The 15309-nt window shown below is 44.2% G+C and overlaps 1 protein-coding gene across 1 annotated transcript in view; it reads left to right on the forward strand.

The window, feature by feature from the left end:
* Positions 1-15309, forward strand: part of snd1 (staphylococcal nuclease and tudor domain containing 1) — a 173239-nt gene that overhangs the window by 23688 nt on the left and 134242 nt on the right. Inside the window, exon 11 of the mRNA XM_080518464.1 lies at positions 7409-7510. Within this exon, the coding sequence (XP_080374590.1) occupies positions 7409-7510 (102 nt within the window). The remainder of the gene's footprint in view (positions 1-7408; positions 7511-15309) is intronic.

Genomic DNA, 15309 nt, shown 5'->3' on the forward strand with positions numbered 1-15309 from the left:
GGATTTTGAAAGGCAATAAAAAATATTGTGTAGCACTTTAAAATATTGTTGTTCACTCGTGGAAGTATTTGTAAAGGGGATCCATTTAGCCATAAAGGCACAGCGAAAAGACAATTTTTCAGGGGGTTTGTAAGCAGTGGGGGTTTGACTTTTACCTTCCAGGTCAAGAGAGGGAAAGGTCACAGCAGGTATCTCTCAGCCAGCGGCTGCACACACACTGACATCATGTTGGCTAACATTGTCGCGAGTGAACTGGCTCCGTGCTCACAGTGCATCAGACAGGCACAAAGACAGCGTCACGGTTTGTAGCACTGCCTCCACACACATGCACACACAGGCGCACGCTTGGTTAAGCTGCATTAGCCTGTGTCAGGAAACATCTTGGAAATTGGCGTCAGACTTTTGCACAAACATGGATCGTCCCGACATGGACTTGCATGTGTGTTTGCGCAGAGAGACATCCCAGTTGTTTGCATGTTCATGCCTTGGTCTGTTTACGCGTCTGCGAGGAAACAAACCCGCAGATTTGGTGTTGTGACGCGAGTGCGTGCGCGTATACTGTACTTGAAGGTGGAAGTGTGTTGCGTTCTCTGGAGGTCTTTTGGGATTTTCTGGTGCCAGTTGCCATTATTTTCTCTGTCTGTCTGCTTGTGCACAGTTTGCCCCGTGTATTCCGCGAGCAAGTCCATTTATGTTTGTGTGTGGGTGTGTCGGGGTGTGTGTACTCTTCAGAGTACAGAGGCCAGATGCGATGTACCGCTGCACTGATGAACTGTGACAGTTCTTGCCGAGCCCCGCTCCTCCTTCCTCCTCCCCCCCCCCACCCCCTCCCATTTCCTCTGGTTCGTTCAAGTCTCCCAACACCACATCTCCTCCTGCCCTTCCCCTGACTCTACTAATTGTGCTCAGACTGACAGATTAGTGAACCAATGGTGTCTTGCTGCGGGAAAACACAGGATGCACATTTCCTCGCTTGCCCCGACCCCCCCCCCCCCCCACCACCCCGTTTCCACGCCTCCTCAGCTCTGCTACTGTGGTGGATCTTCACATGAGTTATTTTAAGCTTTGTAGTTGGAGTCAGCTTTTCTGCACCCTGCCTCCGTCCCTCCTTTCTTTCCCCTTTTTTTTTTTTTTTTTTTTTTTGCTCTCTTTCTCCATTTTTTCCCTCATGTGCAGCAGGACAGGCCCGGTGTAAACAAGTGGGGAGAGACGTCTATGCGGAGTGACTCACTGTTACACCCACTCACTCACACTCATTGTGGCTGGATGCCTTTGTGTTGGATCTGCTTCGACTGTGTGCTGCTCTGGATTGTAATCTATCTTTATTCTTGCGTGGTTTAAGTCGGGTTAAGGATAGTGCTGATGAAGCACATAAAGCGGTCAGCTTCACTCCGCTGGCTTATATAAGGCCACACAATGACCGCGCTCGTCTCCATGATGCTACACTCTCCCTCCCGCAGACTCGTCTGGCTGCACTATTGTTCACCTCTGTGCGTGTTGACTTTGTGGATTATTCAAACTCTCAATCTTCTGTCCCGTCTTCCTCCGTCTGTTATAAACCATCTTTCTCTCTAATTGTCTCTGCCGTTTTTAATGCTTTCTCTCTTTGATTTGTACTTTCCCATTAAACATGTCACTTTTAGCACAGCCAAGGTAGGATAAGTCAGGAGGATATTATAAGCAGAACAGTTTCCACATCTTCATAGCAATAAAGTGCAAATCTGTTCTCAAATCTGGATTTCTGGTTTTATACTCTTTGTAGCTGCCATAGATTCAAAAATACATAATGTTACATGGTTTTGGTTGTGTTAACGTATTCCGTTTGTCATACAAAATGTGTAGTCAAGACGTCAAGGTCTTTACCAAAGCGATAACATATGGAAATTGAAAATGTATTGAAGTGTGTTTGCGACTAGTCGGGTAAATATCAGCACAACAAAGGATTCTTCAGACGTTGACATTACCCGTATTCTGTCAGGAAATTTGCATCCCGTATAGATTAAAGAAAGGTTTTGAGTCAGAAGGCAGCAAAGCATCAATGTGAAAGACTCACAAACATCACCGGTTGTTTTGAGCTTCTTGGCTGTTCACGTTAAAGAAGGAAAAAAAAAAAATACCGCTTTCTGAGTGTTTGCAGAGGAACACCCAGAATCATCTGATATCTTCTTTTTGTTCTGAGACTATCTTCTACAGCTTTTTTTTTTTTTTTTTTTTGCCTCAATCTCCCTCTTCCCCACTTTTTTCCCCTTTATCCTTCAAATCGTATGTCTGACCATTTGTGTGCCCAGCGTTTCCCTCTAGCCTGGAAAGAAATGCTCTGACCTGAAGTTTGGATGCACAATGACAAAGGGAGGAGGGGGGGGGGGTCACCCACCCAGTGATTCACTTGTGTGCCATCTCATTGGTAGCCAGTATCTGTCCTCACGACTGAACGTTTGGCTGTCACTGGTAGAAAAACAACCAAGGACTTTGCTCGCTTGCGGTTTTGTGAGTGAAAAGACGGTCTAGCTATAACAGGTGACCATGTGACGGCAACCTTCAAAAGATCACCAATCACACTACCAGAAACCACCTTTATTTTAATTTTTTTTAAAGATAAGGTGGAGTTTGTTGAGGTAAATCATTTTACTTGCAGCCGAATATAATCTGAAGTTGGCCAAATCAACCCAATTCTAGCATATAAGTGGATTGTGCAGTCTGCACACATTAAACTTCATCTTGTGGCCCAAGTTTATTAGATTTGTGCCATACAAGTGTGGCAAGCTGTGAACTAAAAAGATTGTTAAAATCTGTCGGAGCCTCATGAAGGAGCAACCAAATAGTCAAAATAGTCGACCTTTTTATTGGGACAAATCCAAATGTGTCCCTGTTCTTGTGCGAGAAGGTAGTAATGTCCATTTTTGGACGCTGTACAGTTGCCTTTCTCTATTCCATTTAGCAATGTTCCCTTTTGCAAATAAGAAACACAAACATGAACTCTAAAGAAACAATGTTTACTATTCTTTGTTTGTCTTCCCTTTGTAACATCTGGCTCTGAAAACCTATGTAAAGATACGAAATGAGGGTTTCTTTTCAGACTAATGTGGGAATAATCTTGCCATTTCTTTGAGAATGTGCATTTGATACCAATGCTACTTCTCTACTAATACGTTTAGCTATCTTATAGCTTGTGGTTACCCTTTAAATTATTTTTTCTATTTTTACCATGCAAGGTCATATCCCACGGGTTGTGTGTTTGACACACCTGCTCTAAAGTTGTTTTTTTTTTTTTTTTTAAGCAGTCACCAGTCGTGCAGAGCTTCTGGGCTAGTCTACCTCTGCATTACAGTTTGTCTGCGGGGTAGGTCTGACCGTCCGTCTGGTCCAGAAATTAAAACACGACGCAGAGCATATTAAGTTTCGGCGCAGCTGCCACCAGTGCGGATCTTGGATTTAAAATTCGGATGACACCCTGGCATGTTCGGTGCACCAGCTGAAACGTGTCACAGCTGCCTCATTAAATTCATCTGTCCGGAAGCAGCTAATGATGAAGTGAGTGGTTGTTTGCTTTTATGATGCGAGCGGTAAGTTGATTGTGAAGTTTGCTGTTGCCTCGGTTGGTGTGTGGAAGCACCACTGGCTGATGACTTATTTGTATTTTCCATCCTTTTGTTAGATCTTTATATTGCTTGCCGTCGCCAAGCAATATACTTCATGCTCTTGCTTCAGGAAATGTCTGCCCTCTTTGTCTCTTGCAGTCTCTGCACCCCTTTAATGTTTATGTATGCACGTTTGAGTAATGTTAGGCATCCAATAGTAAACGTTCGCTTTGTCTAAGGCTCCCAGTGCACAGCTGAATCAAGCAGTAATGTCCAAGTATTGTATTTCTCTCAAAAGATGCCTTACTCGTAAAACTCACTCCTCTGTCAGCTAAATGCAAAACTGAGGCCTAATACTGTATACTCCCAAACCCAACATCACAGAGTATGACTTCCTCCTGAGTCACGATTTCACCCCTGACGTTCCAGAGGCAGCAAACGCTCCCAGCAGTCGCATCCACACATTTGCGGCGCAGACCCCCGCAGCCTCGCGACACTGTACAGCCCAGCTCGCGCCAGGCCCCTGCAATAGTCAAAGATGATTCCTGAGCCTCAGCGGGTAATTTGGAACGAAGGGAATTTACCCCAAATAGAACAAAACTCCCCCCGAGGACACTCAGTGCGAACCGTTGTTATCGGGTTGCGGGGAGACGTAGCAATGCCTCTATTTCTGGAACCTTCCCACTACCGCTTTTTAGTAGGGACACTTGGGGAATCGGGCCCCCCGTTTACATGCTTTCAAGCAAAAACGCGACACTTTTTTGGGCTCTGTTTACACAAAAACGTTAGAAATGGGAAATATAAGTCCAATTATGAGATATTGTTAAGTTGTAATTGTCCACCGTTATGCCTCACAGTTATAGTAATTCGACCGTGGCAGCCATGGATCAGTCGGGGAAATGGGTCTTTTCTCAATAGAAATGTTGCAGGTTTGATTCCCCAGCTCCCCCTTTTCCCATGTCAAAGTGTCCTTGATCAAGACACTGAATCCTAAACTGCTCCAAAATGTATGGATTGAGCGCCTTGCGTGGCAGCTGCCTCTAATGCGAACGGGTGAACATGATTAACAGTGTAAATTTCTCAAGCAGTGGAAAGGCGACATGTAAGTGAATTCCATTTACAATTGGCTGCCAAGAAGAGGTTAAAGTTGTCCAGTGAGTCACATCACCATGGACATCAGTCTAGAGAGTGAAATCATCGACATGTTCTTCCAGACTGCTCGTTTTGTTTTTCCTTTTTTTTCTTTTTTCTTTTTAAAACCGGTTTAACATTTTCTGTGATTGTCTTGGTTTCTTGTTTTGCCGACTCCTTCACCTCACCAACTTCCACTCAGTCTGGCTCCGGTCCCCACAGACCTGCTAAAAGATGCAGGAGAACTACCTTCTGTCCTCTCCGTCTACTTCTCCACTCCTTGGGCCTAATTGGCATAGAGTGCTGACATTTACACTCCCTGCCCTCAGTGACATGGCTGCCTTTCCACAGTGAAGCAGCTTATTAGTTGGAAATCATTCTTTCTTTCTTTTTTTCTTCCCTTCTTCTTCTCTGTGTAGAAGTTACCTTGTTATTTTGACCCGTGTTTTATCAGAATCTGCCTTGTACTACCACGAATGGATGCTGTATAAAGGGTGCGATCATTCAATATTAGGAAGTTGCCTTAATGTGATGAGCTACGACAGGAAGGAAGAAGAAGGATTTCACACGTGCATCATCTGTTGAAGTGGTGGTTATAAGTCAGCTCAGGCTCAAAATGGAGGAGTTGTGGCTGGCAGTGTTCCTAAAAGGCCCCATCGTCCCACTGCAACGGACTTGGTCGGGATGAAATACCCTGACAATAAGCCCCAGCTGACACAAAATGGAGGACATCAGCTCTTGGCTGAGCGGTGAGGGATTTCCACTGGGCATGTGTGAGATTAGCTGGTAGGTTCGATACTGTGCTGACTCCACGACTGAGAGTCGACGGGGAAGAGACGACGGAGCAAGAAAGGAGAGAACTTATAAACTCGAAAGGTTATTACAATCCTGCCAAGGTTAAAGGAAGTCCGTCGCCTGATAAGAGTTCCGCAGTTTTGCTTTGCAGTCACAGTCAAAACACGGGAAAAATGGACGTCGTGGAGACACTGCCTGTTGGATTCTTCCAATTCAACACATTGAAATTAGTCTTCCCGCAAGATTTGTTGCAAAGGCATTAATAGAGCCAGAAGCACATGTGCGTGCTGACACATCCTTTGCTCCCCATGTGTCTTCTCTCCACATCCATCTGGGCAGCTGTGTGCCACACCTGGCAGCTCCCAACAACTGGAGTGCCATTAAAAATGAATGAAAACCACCGAAGAGAGGAGGAAATGAGGAATTAATCCAAGCCTGTGTGCTCATTTGGAAGAGTGTTACTTCTGTTTGTATGACTGATAATGATGGCGTTCATACAAGTGTGTGGGAGGGGTAGGGGTGGTTAGCATACTGCTATTGTCATTCATAACCATATTCCTCCTGTTCGCGCCTGTCGGGTTTTTTTTTTCTCCTTCCCCGCTGCATCATTGTCATTTGCTGCATTATAATTTAGTTTCTTTTATTTATTTGGCTCTTGCTAAAACGACACCTGTCACTCTGTGTGTGTGTGTGTGTGTGTGTGTGTGTCTGTGTCTGTGTGTGTGTGTGTGTGTGTGTGTGTGTGTGTGTGTGTGTGTGTGTGTGTGTGTGTGTGTGTGTGTGTGTGTGTGTGTGTGTGTGTGTGTGTGTGTGTGTGTGTGTGTGTGTGTGTGTGTGTGTGTGTGTGTGTGTGTGTGTGTGTATCAGTGTCTTTTCCTGTGTTTGTCTATCCACTCAGGGAACAACACAAAAACCTCCTTTGAAAATGCAAATAGGTTCTATTTGTGGACCTGCTCCTGTCAGAGAGTGGGTGAGCGTATTGAGGGAAGTTTTTGTGTGCAGCTGCGCTAAGTGTTACGTGTGGCTCCGTCTGCACCGTCTGCATGCGCGCTGTGTCGCCTGGCCTTTATGGAGCGGTTGAGCACAAAGACGTTTCATTGGCCGTGTCTGTGTGTCCTTGATAACTGTATTTTGATGGGGCTTTTTTTTTGTGCGTGTGTGTGTGATATGGCAGTCTTTTCAGAAAAAGGTATGTTTGTATCTGAGGAATGTGTAAGTCGACGGCACTTCAATATTTAATTAAATTGAGAATATGCATGTGAACACTTCTATCTGATTAGATTGCTCCTATTGATTAGAATTCTGATTGGATCAGAGGTAGTAGAACCATGTCTGCCAAGGTCATAGTGCAGGAAAACTCATTTTATTTCAGGGGCCACATGCAATTTGATCTCAAGTGGGCCTCACCACAAAATAACACCATCACAATATAGAGTGAACTACAACTATGAATCACTTCCTTTGTCTCACTGTAACAAAGTTAAACTATATCATGATGAAGTTCACATTTAATGAACTGCCCTTTTACAACACATTTACAACTTGCCGATCACACTGGATTCTTATTACAATATTAACATCTTCCAAGGCAGGAGACATTCAGCAACATGTAGCTTGAACTCTACTGATTCTTTCTAGAAGTTATTCTGACCATAATATGAACTAGCCAGCTATATTTCAGTGCAGACACATTTCTACATCTGTCGTAATCCCGATCACCTGAACTGATTCAGCATGATTAGGGGTCCAGTTGTGGTGTGCGGGTCGTACGTTTGCCACCCCCATCATAATGCAAAACCCAATATTTTTACCAAATCAAACGGTGTGATCTGAATAATTTCCTCGTCGTTCTTTTATTGTAAAATCTCACATTCCTCTGTTGTTGTCCTTCCATTTCCACACAGGAGAAGAACAAGGACAAAGACAAACGCTTCCGTCCACTCTACGACATCCCCTACATGTTCGAGGCCCGCGAGTTCCTCAGGAAGAAGCTCATCGGCAAAAAGGTAGGAGCGACCGACAAGCTCCCAATCATTCTTTTGTAAGACGTGTGCGTGTGTGTCTGTGTGTGCGTGTGTGCGCGCGCCAGTATGTGAATCAACATGATTGCCTCTAATCAGCTTTAATGAATGAAACAATAGCCCTAAATAGGAATTCCCCCGGTGGCTGTACAAGTGCTCCAACACTCTTTTACCCCACTCAAGCACATTTCTGAGCTTGATATCTATTTCTCGCTGTCTCTCAGTGTGAATACCAAGTGCTCTCAGTGGATGCCCTGGGGCTTGGTATTGGCCCGGACGCACCCTTTAAACAAGCGGTGTTGATTTCCCCCTCTTGTGTCTATTGATCTGCCGGGTCTGTACACCTTGGGGGCCCACTATGATTTACACACATCTGACCCAGTAGAATGCAGCACCGAGCTAAAGAGCACTTCACATCAGCTTCGGTTTGTGTTTAGTTTTTTGTGTTAATGTAAAATGCATGAACTCGCATGATGAATATAAAAATTGTGAAAAACAAAACAACCTTTAACCTAGGTTTACTGTCAACTCAAGCAAGTATTGATCCGTTACTCGTTTTAAATATTGCGGACCTTTCCGTACATCACAAAAAGCCCATTTTCAGCTTGCAAAAAGCCGAGTTCCTTCAATAAATCAGCAAAATGACACCTACATTGTTGTCTGTTGTCTGTTCAGTAGCAGTTCTTCCGCCTCCAATTGCAGCACTGGCACCGAAGGAGGCGGCTGTTGCTCACAACTTCTCCTGCTACTGTTGTCCACTGCCGTAGCTAAACGCCGGTTTATTCTCTTCCAAAACGGCAGCTTTAACAGTTGTCACATCATTTTCCATGATGGGAAAAGATTGTAACAAAAAGAATGCTTGGGGAAATTGAAGCTGCAAACACAGTCATCATGATAGGACTTTCCCAAACACAAGTTTGCTCATAATTTGTGGATTTTTTAGTACATTTTAGGTGCTTGTGCCTGAACAAATTATTCCTTTCTGTGTTTTTTTGTAAAGTAAAGGCTTGCACTTCTGTTGTGCTGAGAACGTACCAAACAAAAGCAGATGTAAATGTACATTTCAGGGCAGCCTCACAACGGACGGAGCGAACATTTCTATCTTGCACACTTTCATAACTGCACAAGTAAAGGAAAAAGGCACAAAAAAAAAACACTACAGCTTGATAAACATAAAAACATGCACCCACTCAAAGCCAAAAGCCAAGAGAGTTCCTGTTGGCGTTCTTTGTATGAGAGTGAGATTCATATCCCTGTCCCAGCCTCTCATCACAGTCATTTTAATCATCCTCATTAATGTTTTTTTAATGACACAAAATTTAGCCGTAAGCTGGCTTTTGACGAGTGAAGCGAGAATAATGATTCTGCTGTTTATTTGTGGTGTTTGTTTGGGAAATAATGAGCGCGTGTGCGCGGTGGCAATGCATGGGGACAATAGCTATAGCAAGGTGCAATGAGGACCTCAACATATCCAAGCAATGTGAGAGATATGATGATGTAACACATGTCCGCCTCATAACAAGATGATGAGTCTGTGGACATGCATGTAGATGAAATCATTATATATTTGTTTATACATTTATTTGCAGCACATACACAAAGTGAACAGGCAATTTTAACAGAAACATTGAATTCATGGTATGATAATTATGGGTGCATTCCAAGGTTGACTTCTTACACAACATGCACGTTGCAGTTTTAATTGTTCTGATCATGCACACGCACAATATCTTAACATCACAGCCCGGTTGGATTTCATAATATTTCCTCCCGAGAGTTGGGGGTATTTCAAAAGTCAACTCGGCTAAAGCGTTCCCGTCCCGTTCAAAGCCTCGGGCAAACGGTTTGTAGAGTTTTTCCGAGAGGAAAGGATGGCCGATTGTGTGTGCACACGTCAAAAAGACTTAGTGTCTCAAGTATGTTGACTACGCATGTTTTCACCGGAGTGAGTCAGTGGCCCTGTTTACAATGTGTGTTAAATTGCTTCCTGTGCGATCCGAGTCACATCTGCATCGCTTTAAAGTCAGTCGGATGCTCCACATTAGGGCGCCGAAAGGATTTGGATCACTCAAGCTTCTGTCGGAGGCGGTGGCCATTAGGAATGTGTTTGTCCATACAGAGTGGGGCGGATGCAAACGCACCCTTGATCACTTAATCAGTGTTTTATTATGTGAAGAGAACAACAACCCTCCTGAAGCGTGGCCAATATCCAATGCAAATGACTCTCTCTCGCTCCAGTGGTGTCCCGTGACTTTGTTTGATCTTGACTTGACATTTTTGCTTTGGATCTGGTTTTGGCCTGAAACTTTCCATTGTTGCTATCAGGTTTGAGACAAGTGTTACATAAGGTTTCGACACTTTGTCTTTGATATTTTTCGGAATCCACGGCTCTGTTTACACAACGTTTTAAGCTGAAAACGCAAACCTTTGTTGTATTTTTGGCGTATGTTTACATGACAGAGCTACTGAAAACCCAATGAGTTTTCAAAGCGATTCCCAAGGTGGAACTTGTTGAAAACGCTCCGACTCCGTCTCTATGGAAATTGGGGGGTGGGGGGGATCTGTGCAACTTATTGAAAACGTATCAACAGGATATGGCGATGCCGTTGCTGTGCATGCACACCACGTCTATAGTAAATAGTTGTCCTGCCCATGCACGAGGTGATGGACAATAACAACGGCGTCTGCCTCCACTGTGTCCCAGTTGTGACTGGAGGAAAACATTGTTGCCATAGTTATTCTGCACGTGTGCAAATAGATGGATACTAATCACACACGTGCAAAATAACTATGTACTATGGCCATGGCGCACATGCAGCATTTTAGTTTTCGGCAGTTTCCATGGAAAAAGAGCATTTTCAAAAAGTTGGGTTTTCTGTGGCTTCAAGCGCCGTGGTTGTGTAAACGGGGCCTAAAGCAACGGGCCGTATGATCGTCTCTTCTGTCAACAGTTCCTCATTTGCCAAAACACATAGATATCACAATCTTAAGGGAGCTTATGACTTTGACATGTTTGTCAGGAAAAAAAAAGACAAACCATCCTCAAGCTGAAAGCGACTGTCACTCATGACATGCCAAGCACTCCCCCATTGTCCAAATTAATTGACTTTCTTTCAGTGAATATAGTTCCTTCAGTAGGATGGGAATTGCTGCCAGTCCCCCCGAGTGCCAAATTTGAGTCCAGCATGAAAACCCCGGTGCTTAATGCTCCGCTGGCCTTTTCCAAATGCTTTACAGTGCCTCCTCTTGCTGGCTGGACTTGTAGGCTGCAGCATTTCTTTTTCCAATTTACACAGAAACTGCAGACTACATGCATTTTCACCAGCTTTGTTAACACATGTAATACCCACTCAAACTGTCTAGACTTGTCCAAATATTTACCAAGAGTCCAACAGTGCGAAGCTACTGCAGCTTGGTGTTTCTGCTTTCTTATTCATTACTCAAGGCAGTTTGTCAATTAGCAAAGTGCAGGGAATGAACACTAAAATCTATCCTTGGTGTGAACATAGAGTACTCTTAGGCACACTTCCACAGAGTTTGGAGGGGAAACAAAAAAAACCCAAACTTGGCAGGTACTTTGTTCCAAGGAACTTGGGGACTTATGTGGATTTTGACAGTTTGAACAGCTTCATGTAATCCCTGACAGACTTGGTGTTGATGATGAGATCAGGGCTCTGGGGGGGCCTAGCGCATCCTTCTTGTTCTCCTTGTCACTAAAGACAGCCCTTTATGACTCTGGCTGCATGTTCGGATCATTGTCACTCTGAAATATCAATTCCGGAGCGATCAAACACACCCCTGATGATATTGCATGATGGATAACGATTTGGCAATATATAATGCCTTAAACTTTAGCACGACAGTGGGTGTGTATATCCTATATGGTGCCATATTCCTCAGCATTTGATTAGTATTGACGCCGGGTCTCCCAAGTGTGTGCTTATAGGCTCTTTTGAAGTGAGTTAGGTTTAAGTGGAGAGCTCTTGCCCATTTGCCAGCAGTGCAGCATCCTCTTGTCTCTTGCTGCAAAATCAATCGGAGAACAGCTCAGGAATGTTGCTTCCTTCTCATTTCTTTGTTTCCCAGTCACAAGGTTGAGTTAAATCTTCTGTCGCCTTTTATAATTTTTTAATTAATTAGAAAATTGCAGGTTGTTGGAAGACTTTGTTCGCTGCCTTGACAACTAGAAAGATTAATTTCAAGTGAAATAAACACCGGCAGGCAGGAGGTTTATTTGTATACTTAACCCTCAAGGCTTTTAATGCTAATCTATGCTGCCTTGCTACTCGTGTTGTCAAGATGAATGCAGGTGGGGTTGTGCAGATGCAGGTTTACACTCCAGCAAAAAAAAAAGAGGAGTCCAGACGACGTCGTTTGCTGACGTCATGTCCTGGAGTGACAGGCTGGTGCAGAGACAGATTTGAAGCCGTGAGGCTCTCACATCGGTTTTTCTCCAGAAAGTTAGCCTGGTTAAGCTCAGCACCTGTGTTTTTATTGTTATCACAGCTTGATCTGGAAAACCTGTTTTCAGTCTTCCCTACAAGAAGTTGACCAGTGGAGTTGATCACACACTGGTTTACTGTTGCGTCACAGAAAGGGTTGTATCATCGAGCTGAAACCAAACTCAACCAGTTCTAATCGGTGCTGCTTTGAGGTCAGAAACTTGCCCAAGAGTGCAATACATTACATGAATTGGGAAACAAGCAGATTTTCCCCTGACTAAACCTTCCAGGACGTGACTGAGCATTAACTACCAGCCCTAATGCCACAGTCCCTGTTAGTGAGAACGAGGCTTATTAAACGCCTTTTCTCTTATCAAACCCCTATTTTCCATCTTTATGAGGATAGCATGGCGCGTTTGATCTTTTATAAAGCATGTCTAATGTTCATATTCAAAAGCCATCCCCCTTTTTCTCTCTTTTCTTTGGCCAAGCAGTGACTATATTTGATGGCTCTCAGGGGCTGGAGAGAATAGTGCGTTTCCTGGCCTAGTCTTGAAAAGCAAACTTTACAGAAGCTCCGGGCACTTTATACCTGTGATCACTTCAATGTGGACTGATCCCTTGATAGGCCCAGACTCATAAGAATGGGCTATTGCATTAGGTTCTCAAAATAATACTTTGTGTTTCTATTTAGCACAGTCTCAGTATCTCCCTGCTCTTTCTATCTGAAAACTTCTTGTGAACTATCCCACTGCAGTGGGCTAAATATGCACCCAGGCATTTTTCTTTTCACTTGACGTCTGTCTGTCTCCGACTTTCTCATATATATCCCCCCCCCACCCCCATTGAAATAGCAACGCTTGCACGGTGACATAATCCCAAAAAGCTTGATTTGGCTAACTTTATAAGTAGTGCTTCTTGTGTGCTTGGGTCTCAGCCTCAGCAGGAAAAAAAAAAAAAGAAAGTCAAATGGAAATGTTGCATTAAGCCACTTATCAGGGTTGAGCACATTCGGATAATCCCGCATGCTCAAAGTGGCTCCTGTTATGCAGCTGCTTGTGTAGTACTGTTAGTGACAGAGTTCCCCCCCGCTTATTGGTGTACGTGTGTGAATTCATGAGAATGTCTTGTGTGCAATGTGGCATTTGATGTGGCTTGTGTGTGCGTGCGTGCGTGCGTGCGTGCGTGCGTGCATGCGTGTGTGTGTGCGCGCACGGGTTCCAGCAGATACAGAGCCGGTACACTGAAGCGTCATCAGGTACCATGGTAAACAATACTGATGAGGCCTTCTTCTTGCTATCTACATTGTACTGTGGAACCCCCCCCCCCCCCCCCCCCACACACACACACACACACAGCTTTGATCATTCACCCACACACTGTTCTGCAACCAAACCTTTTAACCATATTCTCCAATTTGCACATACATTCACCATTCTCTTGCCCCCTTTTTTTTTTTTTTTTTTAAGTTATTGCACATTCTCCTCTTGTGCTTTGACCTGTTTGTTGGCAAGATCAGTATACTACAGGTGGGTGCTGGCACGGCGGGTTAGATCGGAGCACAACGTAAACCTCCCACACGATCAGGATAAGCTTGCCTTTCAGGGCGTCCCCGCCTGAAAACCCTACTCTTGCTGAGCACGTGCTGGGCTGCGATGACGGTTATGATCACAACACAGTGCATGCACATTTTTAATGACGTAGCTCTGTGCAAGTTGTCCGCAGTAAAGCTTTGTCATTTCGGATTGCTTTGAACAGTGAACTCTGCAGTGATCTTAGTCAAATATGTTGCCAAAAGTATTCACTCCCCTGAATTGACACATATATGAACATCCTATTCCTAAATCATAAGATTTCATGTGAAGTCGGTCAACCTTTTTTTTGCAGCTATAACAATTTGTAACTCCTCTGGGGCAGGCTCTCCACAAGGTTAAGGAGTGTGTTTATGGGAATGTTTGAGCCCTCTAACTTTTGAGTCTGCAGGAAGTAGGCTATCTATTTGCACCACGCGCCCAGCATCCGCTGACCCCATCCCGCCATCTTTCGTGGCCTACCACTTCACGACTGAGTGGCTGTTGCTCCCAATTGCTTCCATTTTGTTCTAGTTGTACCAACAGCTGATTGTGAGGAAGTTTCACGACTGGACTTATTGCACAGGTCTCATAACCGCAACCACGCTGGAATCCAGTGAGCTCCTGAGAGCGACCCATTCTTAAACTAAGAGCCTGCATGTCTTGGTGCTTGGTTTTATATAACACTGGCTCACGAAATAGTTTTGAATACCCAAATTCAATAATTTGGAGAGCTGAGCAAACGGAGTATTACCAGAGAGTAGCGCCAGAGTATCCACACAATATTCACACACACAGGGAGACGACACAAATGCCACAAAAATCCGTCACAAAGAAAATAAAAGAATTTATAATCAATTCTCAGCAGCGTTTACTCGGTGTGTATGCGTGCCTTTCGTCACCTCAGCAGAACAAACAAAACAAACACATTTCATCTTACACTCGTCCCGCTGCTCTTATCACTCCCTCCTCTTTCTAATCCATCCACAGCCTCTCCCCTTCTGTTTCACTCTCCTCTCAGGGGTTCTTCTCGATGGCTCCGCCTTATCGGGAGATCTGTGAGATCGCCCGTGGAGAATAGGCCTGGAACTCCTCTAATCTAACATTGCCTGGTCAAAGTTTATATATCTGTCATCACTTGGCTTAACAGGGAAACGACAAGCATTTGGGATACAGCCCATAGCACCAAGCATTACATTCAGCTTCTGTCTGAGTCTCCCACGCAGACCTCCTCATGTTGTGTCCCTCAATGTTTTTGGGTCTTCTTTTTATCTTCACCGCCACCTGCGCAGTAATGAGTGTGCGCCCTGAATACAACAACCCAGGACAATGCACCGTGTGTATTCTACGACAAGGAAATGAAGCAGGAACACGAGAATATGATGTTTGGATGTGGTGGATTTTGTCCAATGTCCCACGAGTGAGACGATCTCAAACCAATTCCGCGGCGATTAATAAGAGTGTTTGTCAGAATTTCTTGTAGGTGTTATTTTCCATGCAGATGGGAAAGAGGAGTGCGAATGCAACTTTGGGCTTCTATTGTTTTCTTTTCTTTTCTTTTTTTTTTTATTGAGTAGAGCTCTTTCCGGCAGATTACGCTCTTCAAATGAAACTTTGTTCTTCAACACAGACCCCTTTTTTGTTGCACTTAAAACTTTAATTATAATAATGATGCGTTTGATTTATTACTCCCTTTCAAAATACTCAAAGTCTATGTATGTAATGAATCGAACACAACAGAATCGTGGTTTTGAAGTTGAAGGAACCTCGG

This window comes from Blennius ocellaris, assembly GCF_963422515.1.
Source record: "Blennius ocellaris genome assembly, chromosome: 22".
NCBI classification, from domain to species: domain Eukaryota; kingdom Metazoa; phylum Chordata; class Actinopteri; order Blenniiformes; family Blenniidae; genus Blennius; species Blennius ocellaris.